The sequence below is a fragment of the Hemicordylus capensis genome, chromosome 1 (assembly GCF_027244095.1).
Source record: "Hemicordylus capensis ecotype Gifberg chromosome 1, rHemCap1.1.pri, whole genome shotgun sequence".
Lineage (NCBI taxonomy): Eukaryota > Metazoa > Chordata > Lepidosauria > Squamata > Cordylidae > Hemicordylus > Hemicordylus capensis.
The window spans coordinates 210,560,753-210,572,203 of NC_069657.1; the positions used below are offsets into that span (position 1 = coordinate 210,560,753).

At 45.8% G+C, this 11,451-nt stretch overlaps 1 protein-coding gene across 2 annotated transcripts in view; it reads left to right on the top strand.

Moving 5' to 3' along the window:
* Positions 1–6,109, top strand: part of WDR75 (WD repeat domain 75) — a 38,894-nt gene extending 32,785 nt beyond the window's left edge. For both annotated transcript variants that reach the window (XM_053272681.1, XM_053272688.1), the window contains 4 exons: positions 1,229–1,288; positions 4,112–4,252; positions 4,350–4,441; positions 5,805–6,109. In XM_053272681.1, coding sequence (XP_053128656.1) covers positions 1,229–1,288; positions 4,112–4,252; positions 4,350–4,441; positions 5,805–6,015 — 504 coding nt within the window. In that variant the 3' untranslated portion in view covers positions 6,016–6,109. The remainder of the gene's footprint in view (positions 1–1,228; positions 1,289–4,111; positions 4,253–4,349; positions 4,442–5,804) is intronic.
* Positions 6,110–11,451: the final 5,342 nt, after the last annotated feature.

An 11,451-nucleotide genomic window follows, 5' to 3' on the forward strand; every position in this document is an offset into this window, starting at 1 on the left:
CAGAAAGGTTATAAAAATGTGCTGGAGCACCTTGCCTATGAGGAAAGGCAAACCATTTAGGTCTCTTTGTGGGGCTGGGGGGAGACAACCAAGTGAGGACAAGATAGAGATGTATAAAGGAGTGCACAGTGAGGACAAAGTAGAGGTGTTTTTCTCCCTCATAATAGAACTTGGTACCATCTAGTGAAACTGATTGGCAGGAGACTTTTGACAGACAGGGGAAACTCTGCTTCTTGGAGGCATCTGGTGGGCCACTGTGTTAAACAGGACACTGGACTAGGTGGGTCTTGAGCCTGATCCACAGGGTGGTTCTTGTGTTCTTAAGTGCTTTTTCACACAATGCATAATGTATGGAATTCACTGCCATAAGATGTAGTAATAGCCTCCAGCTTTGATGTATTGATCATGTTTATGGGGGATAAGTTGATCACCGGATATTAGTCATGATGTCTATGTGGAAATTCCAGAGGGGGTATACATCTGAATACCAATTGTTGGGAAGGGCAACAGCAGGGGAGAGCTATTGCCTTCACGCCCAGCTTGTGGGTTTTTCAGAGTTATCCAGTTGGCTGCTGTAGGAAACAGTGTGTTGGATCTGATAGACCTGATACAGTAGGGCTCTTGTGTTCTTGTTTAGGTCAGGGGCCAACTGGGAGTTTTAAAGCCCGTTTTACTCCACCTCTAACATTCTGTTGATATTTAATCAAGTTAGGGTTTCAACTTAAAAACAAGGATTTTCCTTGCTATACTTGAAAAGGAGAGAGAAATCTATTTCAAGCAAGAAGAACAATACTACAGTTTGGCTTACATGATGCAACCTGCAGCCTCTGTAATGGCCTGCTCCAGGGCTCCTGCCAGCTTCAAAGGCAGCCCCAACACTATTTTGAAGCAGTAATTGTAGATCGGAACACTGGGGAGATCTGCGGAAATGCAGCTTCAAAATGGTGTCAGAACTGCCTCTGATGTCTGCAGTACCCTCAGGGTGGACCATTACAGAGGCAGTAGGCTGTGCATCATGTCAGCCTTTGTTACATGTCTCTTCTGGACTGTATATGCAACATGTATGCCTTATGTAAGTAATCACATCTTTATGCCCATGGCGTATTTGCCTCAAAATGTAAAAAAAAACGTAAAAAATAAAATAAAATCAGTACGTTGGGTGGTGTGCCATTTTTTCAGAAAAAAGTTCTTGCCTTGTAATCTTGTTACTTCATTCTGTTCTTTTAAGGAGTTGATGACATTTAGCACAAAGACCCCAGAAGAGAGACTTTCACCTTCCAGCAGACAGGTACTGTTTTTAGAAGAGTATCCCTTTTTATGGGATGTCAAAAAAACATGACTCCATTTTGTAAGGTTCATCTGAGTTGTCCTCTATTTATACAAATAAATAGGATCAAAAGATTGATCCTTGGATCCTAGGCTTGGATCAAAAGATTCCCAAAGGTGACCACTGTGGAGTGGCCTGCAACGCAGTCCAAGGTCTGGACCTTCTTTGTGAGGGTAACAAATCAGTGACTCGCCCCACCTGCCAAGTGGATCTTTGGATCCAAATTGTCCAGTTGATTCGTAGAGTCCCCTGATCAATTTTTAGCTTCATCGGGAATTTTGCTTTCTTTCATAAAGATCTGTGTGTGTGTGAATGTTTCAGATCTGGGGTGGGGACATTTGCATCTCAGCATCTTTTCAGTGTATAGCACCATACACCTACTGTGACCCCCCCCCCTTTTTTTAAAGCCTCAAGTATGATCGTGCTCGGCATATGTATCATACTTAAGACCAAACTACACATTGTAGCAAATACGTTGGGCCACATACAGTGCAACGAACTGCCCATCTCAGAGAGAGGTGTGTGTGCTTCTGCCTCTATGCCCATCATTCACAATGGGAATAGGATCACAACTGCGATGGTGCGTTCCTTAGTAGATACAGTTCAGCCCTGCTTTCGGAAGCAGCAGAAGCAGGCTGTAAACTAGGGGTGTTCACGAACCGGTTCGGAGGCCCTTTTATGGACCTCTGAACTGGTTCGAAAGTCCAGCGGTTTGGCCAGTTTGAAGGTGGGGGGGTAGCTTTAAAGACCGGGGAGGGTGCCCTTACCTACCCAACTCCGCTGCATATCCCCTACAGGCACTGTGGATTAAAACAGTCCCATGGGGTGGTAGGGTACCTCCTTGCTGCCCCAAGGAGTGGCAGACCGGAAGTACCTGGAAGTGCCTGTTGTGCGTGCATTCCCCCCACCCCCACCCCTGGAACTGACAGTCGCTGGTTCTGTGCACATCCCTACTGTAGACAGGCTCGCAAGCAGTGTCCATGCCCCGCTCTTGGACCAGTGGTTTACTTCCTTGTATGTGAGCCATTAAGAGGTGTACTTAAAAGTGGACACATCTCCTTGATAAAAAGCAGTCCATTTGAGATAGTAAAGAAGAGGATACTCCTTGTGTCTATGCCATTTTCCCACTGAAAGTGGTCCCTCCCATCAGTTACTGGTTGCAAAAGCCACTTTGGGGGCAAAAAGCAGTTTAGAGGCAGGTTTTTGTTGGGGAACAGTACCTGGGTGGTAAGGGTTGATATAAACCCATCCTCGCACACCACAGTCTCAGTCTTGTTCAGAGGTCTCCTCCCCCTCGCTCCCTCCATATGCCTGCATTTTGCTCAAGCAGAGATGCTTCCACTTTAAACACAACTCTTAATAGTGCATTTAGCACAACATGTGGTTTGGCACTTGGATTTGAAAAGCGGAGACATTCTCTACACTACTGAAGTTTTGCTGATACAGACATGTATGAACAGTGAAACTTTGGGCTGTTTACTAAAAATAAACCATATAATGCCTATGCTGAGGTGAACTGAGCCAGAGTACTTCCATCAGTACTGTATTTAGCAATTTAAAAAAAATAGTGTGAAGAGAGCTCAAGGTATCCACAAATCAACATACTTGTATTTTTATTTTTAGCTTTTGTCAAATGCTAAAAAAACAAACCCCAAACAAATAGATCAAATTTTATAGAAACCAAAACCAAAGAGTCTAGGGGCAGGGAGAAGAACTGCAAATGTGGGACTGCTCACTTGACCTGCAGTGCAAGTTGTTTGTGCCCCAAAGGCTCTAATGCCACATCTCCTTGTTGCCAAGGCCTTGCTAACAGGGCAAAAGAGCTCCCACTTGGACAATGGTTGGTTCCCATAAACTGAGTGGTATCATTTTTTGAAAAGCACAGAATGTATCCCTGAAATGTATAATTAGTCAAGTATAAACCAGTTTCAGGAGGCAGTCGCTGTTCACAACATTTGTTCTCTGTCCAAAGACAGCTTTTGCTCTGTCCAAAGAGACATGCAAAAAGCAATGGTGTCCCATTTCAAACCACCTGTGGATATTTTGGCTCCAGCATAAACCTGCACTGCCCTAGTTCCTATTCAAAGTGCATGGTGCTTTTCCTGGTAAGTGGAGTAGAGCTTGCTCTGCCCTAAACTTGCCATGCAGGACCAAGCTGCAGTGGCGCTGTATAATTAGGTGGCTGAGCTTTGATCTTGACCTGCTTGCAGACACCTCAGGTGTGCAAACTGCCCTGGGACTCACCTGTGAGCATGGCAACTTTACTCTGAAGGGCTTGTAATCACTTGGTCGGATTATTAGTTGTCTCATACAGCTGAAATGGTATAATTGAGCCTGTCGGGTATTGACCATTAAGATCAACTGTATGTGGCTGCTGCCAAGCTTGCATTTAAAAAAAAACAAAAAAACCTGTGGCTAACATCCAGACCAAGTTCTTGCTCAAGCATATTGTATTGGCAGAAAGCTGTTGTGCTATCTAGTTACAGCAGGTTTGGAGCTAGCACAAACATGTTTCCATTAACACAACAAGGTGCCCAATCAATGGCACACCTCCTGTCTCTTGCTGGGAACTCTGGTGCAGGAGCGCAATTCCAGAAATCCCCATGACTTTGGGCCGCAACACGAAGGCAACTTAGTTATTGCACAAGCGCTTTGGTAATCTAGATGTCAGCCAGTACATTTTTTTCTCTCTTCAAAGCTAAGTGCTCTCTCTTTTAAAAAAAGAAAAGAAAAGTTCCTGTATTTTTAATCTTGGTGTGTGTCTTCTTCACAACTGCTCTTTAGCTGGCAGTGGAGGAGAGCCTCCCTTTGACTCCTTTTCACCTGCTCCTGGGAAAGCATCAGCAACAGACAAAAGAGGCTGCAGAAGTTAGAAAAGCACCTGGCCAGAATAGCTTGGCACAAGATTCACCTGCTGTCAAAGAAGTAAGAGTGTAAACATTGTGCATGTTCAGATAGTATGGTTACTGAACGGACCTCTTAACAAAGCTCATCTTTTGTGTCTTTCCACTACCCCTACCAGCTGCTTCACACTCCAGCACACGTCTTACCATCTGCCTCTTTCCTGTGTCCCATTTTTATCAACTCGCTGCTGGTATCCAAAACAAATTCAAGGTAAGAATCCAACTGAGTGGTCGCTAAAATGTAAAATATTGAAATGTAATTGTCATGTCTCGTATGGGATGGGAGACTTTGTCCCCTGTGCAAGGAGGCAGAGGAGAGGGAGATTAAGAGTTGGGTGCAGCTGGTGAGCAACACTTCGCTGTTCAGCTGCATCATGACGTGCACATTCCTTCTGCAGGCCAGTTGTCTTAACTGCTGAGCAGCCGAGGGAATGGACCTGAGTGGGAACCTCTCCACTCTGGTCTGCTTCTGGGTCCTAAGACCCGGCCCAGACACAGGCCAACACTTTTCTTGACTGCTCCCTCTGCCCAGGCCTTCTGTTTCTGCTAAATGCTTTCCTTTGTTGTAGCTGAGGCATCAGTTGACTGGGCTGGGAAGGCATTCTATGCAGGTCCTCGATTAGCATTAGAATCCAGCCATTTTGCCTCCCCTCCTAACAACCAGTGCTTTACTGGAACTTGTTCTCTCTTACACCACAGCTGGTTCTGGTGCTGGAGGCATCGGATGGGAAATGAGTGCATTTTCAACATGTGCCCACAGGGGGGTGCTCTTTAAGGGACCTTTAGGGTAAAGGCTCACAGGCCGGCCCATCTCCAGGGCTAGTGGGACAGCTAGACTGTTGATGGCTAGCAGAAAAAACATGTTGTGCCTTTGGCTGACCAATACATGGGCATAGAGGTGGTCTTCGGTATTAGCACTGGGCCCTTGGCAGCTGACCAGCCAAGCGGCTGCTTTCCTTGGCTGAGGAAATATGATTTCAGTGGCGAGGGAAGTATTTGCAAGGAAGAATGTCTGACTGGGTGTCATTAACCTTTTCCTCCTGTGCAAATGCCCCCAGGGTGTTCCCTTTCAGCAGGAGAGTAAAGCAACCCCCCTTCCGCACAATCTTCCCCCAGAAATGCCCTGTCATTAGCATTGCATATAGGAGGGGAACCCCATGTTTGCTTTGTAATGGGTAGTTCTGCCCTAAGAGCTAAAACATCCCACAAGGTTTTTGCATTTACTCTTAGCAATAGCAATAGCACTTACATTTATATACCGCTCTATAGCCGGAGCTCTCTAAGCGGTTTACAATGACTTAGCATATTGCCCCCAACATTCTGGGTACTCATTTTACCGACCTCGGAAGGATGGAAGGCTGAGTCAACCTTGAGCCCCTGGTCAGGATCAAACTTGTAACCTTCTGGTTACAGGGCGGCAGTTTTACCACTGCGCCACCAGGGGCTCTTAGGCACTGAGACACACACATCACATGAGGCTTCTGCTCATCAATTTTAGTTCTACAATCCGCAGTATAATATTTCTTGTTGCTTTTGAGCACACTTCTGTTCATGCTTTCTCTTTCTTTTTCTAGTGCGGGTGACGTTGCTAATGAAGTTGAAATGGAAAGTGACATGGAAGATAACGAATCGGATGAGGAAGTCGAAGTTGCTGAAGTGCACCACCAGGCTCCACAGGCAGCAGCAGAGTCTCTGGAGGACATGACACCTACATTATCAAAAGCCCAGGAAAAAGAACTGCGCAGATTAAGAAGAATGGACTACAGCTGGGCAGCTTCTCTCTAGGCACATCACTCTGTGGACTTCATAGTTTTATATTTGATTCCAAGAATTCCATATGATTTCAACTTTGTAAATAAAGCACGGAGTTTTGCAGGAAGCCTCTTCAGTCTTTTGGCATAAATTAACTTCATGCTCTTACTTGGAATGCTTTGAAACCAGCATTTGTATGGTTTTAGTATACTTACTGTACATAAAAATAAGTCTTGCAGGGAAAACTCTCGGGTTCGCATAGGCTTCAGCTGAAGTGAAAGATAGAGACGGAGTTAAATGAACTACTCCTTTATCTGCATTCCTGAAGATGTCCAGAGATGTTTTGAGGCAAAATACTGAAATGTGAGACACACAGCCATGTTTATCCTGTGCAGGCAGCAGAGGTCAAATAGGTCACTAGGTAGAAGGGCACTTATGAACTCTGAAAATAGCAGCCTGCTCCAAACCTTTCAGCAGAAAACATTGCTTCAAGTATGAGTAAGGGAGCGTGCTTCTTGTAGACATGGGTTTATGTATAATTATGGACACACATGCTTACTTGATAGCAGGATCAAAAGAAGAGTAAAAGTAGTTCAATGAGCCCTTGAGGGTTAGATTTGTTTCATTCACAATCTCAGCAGCCCACCTCATGGAAAACTGCTTTTGAAACAGAGAAGATGCTGCAAAGAGTCTTTGTGATGGTGATCTGCTGTTCCTTTTTTTTTTAAAGGCAAATTCCACTTGCAAGACCTTTGTGTGGGCTTAAGAAGCTCTTTGGATCTTGTGTGCTGTGTCACAGCATTCTGGTTTGGGCCAAAGATATATGTAGACCAGCCTTGTTGAGCTGAATTCAGAGTAGCCCACTCAGTGAGCCCTTAAAGTAAATCACCCACACACAAATGTGTGCTCTGAGAGGCAGGAGGACTTGGTATTGGTGGGGTTTTATTTCAGCAGGAGATTCAGCAGCATGTGAAGAAGGAATAGTGCTTCTGAAGACTGGCTGCCATCTTCTGGGTGCCATCTTTTTTTAGTCTAGAATGGGGCAGGGAATGGTCATTTGCTCCCTTGGTGTAGATTTTAAGAAATGGCAACTGGCAGCATCAGCTGCTGGGAATACTGCCTTTCATCCAGCACAGCATCACAATGAGAGCTGCTCCGAGCTCAGCCAAAGCCTTGTCAAGCAGCAGAGCAATTTTTGCTCACTTGTCCCCTGTCTCCATAAGTGCGCTTTATCTTCCAAAAATCTGTTTCTTGAGGGTCTCAGAGACATATTCTTGGAAACCAGAGTGCTATCGAAGGGAGGAGAGAGCAGCCAGAATTGTTCCTCTCTTCCCCTGTACACACACACTGCTGCGCAACAAGGCTTTGGCTGAGCTCAAAGCAACCCTTGCTGTGCGGGTGTAAAATAGAGAGACACAAGGCAGACCACACGCCCAGATGATGGCAAATGGTGACCAAGTGAGTGGTTAAGGACAAGACATATTCCACCTTTGAACAGGGACCAATACCAGGATTCATCCAGTGACGATACCTTGCGATCAAGCACAAAGAGATCTGTTATTGCTTCCTTCTAGCAGTACTAGTCCTGGGTTTAGAGAGAAGAGCCTGGATCCAAAGCTGCTAATTCACAAGTGAGCAGCAGGTTTGGGACTTTTTATATGCTGCCCCCTCAGGGGTGTGCACCAAACCATGTTGCCCAGTTTGGTTTGAGTAAGGACTGGACTTGAACTGGACTGGGCATGTTCAGTTTTGTGTGCACCCTAACCTCCCCCCCCCCGTTCGGTTTGGGTTCGCGAGGGGGGGGTGTCTCCAGAAGTTTCCTCTCCCTGCGCTGTCTGCCGTGAATGGCCAAATTGCCTGATTTGGATAATTCTTCAGCCCATCTGGGCCTGCCCTCTGTTGCAGTGGCCATTTTGAAGGCCACTGTGCATGCCCAATGGGCCTCTGCATGGCCTGGGTCATGACCCAACCTCCTGTATTAAAAGTCGCTTTTGAGACGAAATCAGTTTCAAAAGCAGTTTGTGAAATGAAATAAAGGCCTCCCACTGTGTATGTGCCAGTCTTTGGACTCAGGTTGTGTACCTATTCACTCTAATCTGGGAATAAGTCCCACTGAATTCAATAGGACTTCCTTCTGAGCAGACATGCATAGGGTTGCATTGTTGAAATAGTTTCTTGGACCCTGATGGTTTTTGTGTCTTTCCTGTGATCTGCACTTCAAATCTACAATAATCTTTAAGCAGTTATGCACCAGGTTGAAACAAACTCTGTAGGAATGTTAGCTTGTCAAAACCCATTCCCCTCACCTGCTGATCTTAGGTACTTAGGTTGCTTTTCTGGTGTCCCACCAGTGACACTTGTGTGGAAAGTATTCAGGCTTTTAAGGAATACCTCTTTTGCTGCCTCAGTGCTAGAGCTTATCTTCTATCTATCTGTTTCTTTTAGACATACCTGTCACTCATTCTATGTGCAGCAGTTCTTGCGAGAGTTCGGAAAGATGCCATATAGAGACAGAGGCTATAGCGACGGGGATGGGCAGCGGGCATGGCCGGGTTTAACGGCAGTGGGTAGGCAAACGACCGCACCGGACAGCAGGAGAGCGAGGAGGCGGGCGGGAAGGAGGCAGTGGAGGCGGGCGGGGACTGGGAGGAAACTGGGGGAGGAGGAAGGAAACTGCGAAGGGGGCAGGCAGCTGGGTGGGAGGAGGGAGACGGGGCGGGCAGGAGAAAACTGTGACGGTGATGGGCAGGGGACAAAAGAAATGGCCGGGTGGGGGAAACTAGAGGCACAGATGCTCTGGGCCCGGCTCAGTCAGTTCAATGTATTCACAATGAAGCACAAGAAAAAGGAAATGCTGTATCCCACAGTAGAGTGTAACTGAATCCTCAACACACACAAGAGTGCCCATGAGTTACTTTTGTTTAGATTTTTAGCCTAAGAGCTCAGGGCAGATCACATACATTTGTGATTCTTTGACTGATTATTTGACATGCTCAAAAAATAAGATTGAGGTATGTGCAGGTTTGGAGCCCTAGATGGAGAGGGAGAAGTTGCAAAGTGGAAGTGTGGGATAGGACTAATGCCCCTGCTTCTTCCCCCTGCCCCACTCTTCCAAAGTGCCACTTCCCAAAACTGTATGGGAGTGGTGAGTGTACCTTTGGGATTCCTGAATTCACCAATAACATTCCATTTTTGCCTACTCTGTGTCTGAATGGTGCAATATAGTTAGGGATTCATATTATTTATTTATTATTTACATTTATATCCCGCTCTTCCTCCAAGGAGCCCAGAGCGGTGTACTACATGCTTAAGTTTCTCCTCACAACAACCCTGTGAAGTAGGTTAGGCTGAGAGAGAAGTGACTGGCCCAGAGTCACCCAGCAAGTCTCATGGCTGAATGGGGGATTTGAACTCGGGTCTCCCCAGTCCTAGTCCAGCACTCTAACCACTACACCACGCTGGCTCTGGATGGAGAAGCCAATTTCTGTCTGCCTCCAGGTATGTACCTTCCCTAATCCATTCCTTTTCATCAGATGGTATTTGTAGAACTGATGGTACTTCATAGTACATCGGGAGTAGACAAACCCAAGGAGGTATCAAGTCAGTCAAAGTGAATCTTATCTAGCGAGCATTTGTGTTAATTATATAGCCTTTTGATTAGCAGTGGAATAAATATGTACATTGTAGCAAGTAAACCTACCTTTGGTTCCTGTACAAACAAACAAGAACCTTGCTGCCTGCTTTGAGGTATGCAAAATGTGTTTGCAAACATTGCCCCCATACAAAAACTGTGTAAAACTGGGGGAAATAAACTGAAAACCACAAAAAATGCCACTAACCAAAGCACTCTTTTAGGCTAGTGCAAATGTGGGGTATAGTTGTAGCATTCCTGAACTTATCCCTCTTTCAGCTTTCCCCTCAAGCAACTGTAGCCAATCAGTTTTCTCACACTAGAAGAAAAGAATGTGCACTAGAATGATGCTTGCATTCTACTGACGAAACCAGTAAAACCAGTTGGACGCATGAGATTACTTCATCTGTTTTTCAGTGCACAAAAAATCTGATCGTGTAGTTCAACTGTTCCATTGGGCTTATTGAGACAATTATTACAATTAAGAAAGCAGCATGATGCCAGCAGGTTTGCAGTGTCTAACGAGTTTTATTGAAATGGCATTGGGTGGTGTCTGTTATGTGAGGTAATTGCAGAATGGCTGTCATTATCTACTTGTTTTTCTGGTACACACCTCCCTTGCTTCAGTCAGTGGCCACACATGAAAGTTTCTTCCACAGAATGCTACTTGTATAAGGAGCCTCATGCTGGTCTGAGGGACAGGATTTTGCCATTCTATTGGTTCCATGTAGGACTGCTTATGAAGAATCATAATTAAGTGTTCTCATAGGTAGCGGGGTGCAGAACTGGTTCTATCCATATCCGGTTTGAATAGAACTGGCCTGATTTGACCGGTTTGGACTTGAACCGAACTGGACCGCCCCCCCCCCCCCGCCAAAGGGGTGTCAGTCAGAGTTTGAGCCGAATTGGCCCCAGTTCTAAGAAAACAGTTTGTCGGTTCAGGGTCATGCCTGTAAAGGAGAATCTGGTGAGGACTCCCCTTTTCCAAGCAAGGGGGGAATCTTTGTATGCATTTGGTTCAAAATGCAGCTGCTAGATTGGTCTCGGGGGGGTGGGTTTCTCAGAGAGACCTTATTTTGCCTGTTTTAAAACAATTGCATTGGCTGCCAATAAGTTTCAGGGTAAAATACGAAGTGCTGGTAAATTACTTTTAAAGCCCTAAATGGCTTGCGACTGAGTTACCTGGGAGAACACCTTCTTCTGCATGATCCTCATCGCACATTAAGGTCATCAAGAGAGGTCTGTCTTCAGATGCCGGAGCGGGTCTTCTCTGTAGTTGCTCCTGGGGCTGTGGATTGCACGCCTTATAGAGATTTGTGGTTTAACATCTTTACTAACTTTTAAAAGAGCCCTTCAGATGCATTTTTTAGCCTGGCTTTTAGTAATCTTCGAACATTTTAAATTGTTCATCGTTTTTACAGTTTTATTTTGTATGTTATTTATTTTTGTGAACCGCCTAGAACCTTTGGAATCAGATGGTGTCTAGACTAAATGAATGGATAAATAATCCTAATGGGGTGGGCGAGAGGGCAGTTGTAGGCTGAGGAGGATGGCGGCGGCAGTGGCTCCTTTCTAGACTGGGCCTGACGCTCCAGAATCGGGCCACATTGGAGTGCTGGGCCTGGTCCAGAGAGGAGGAGCTGCCACTGCACTCCTCAGAGTACAGGTGCCCTCTAGCCTGCCCCATTAGGATTTTTTTTTAGGTTGCCAGGGTTTCCCCTTTGCGTGTAATGGGGAATCATCACTTGATTCTCCTTTACAGGCATGCCCCCTTGAACCGCCGAACTATTTCCAAGCTGGTTCAACACTCAGACCTCGCAATCCTAGGGGTCTGGTTC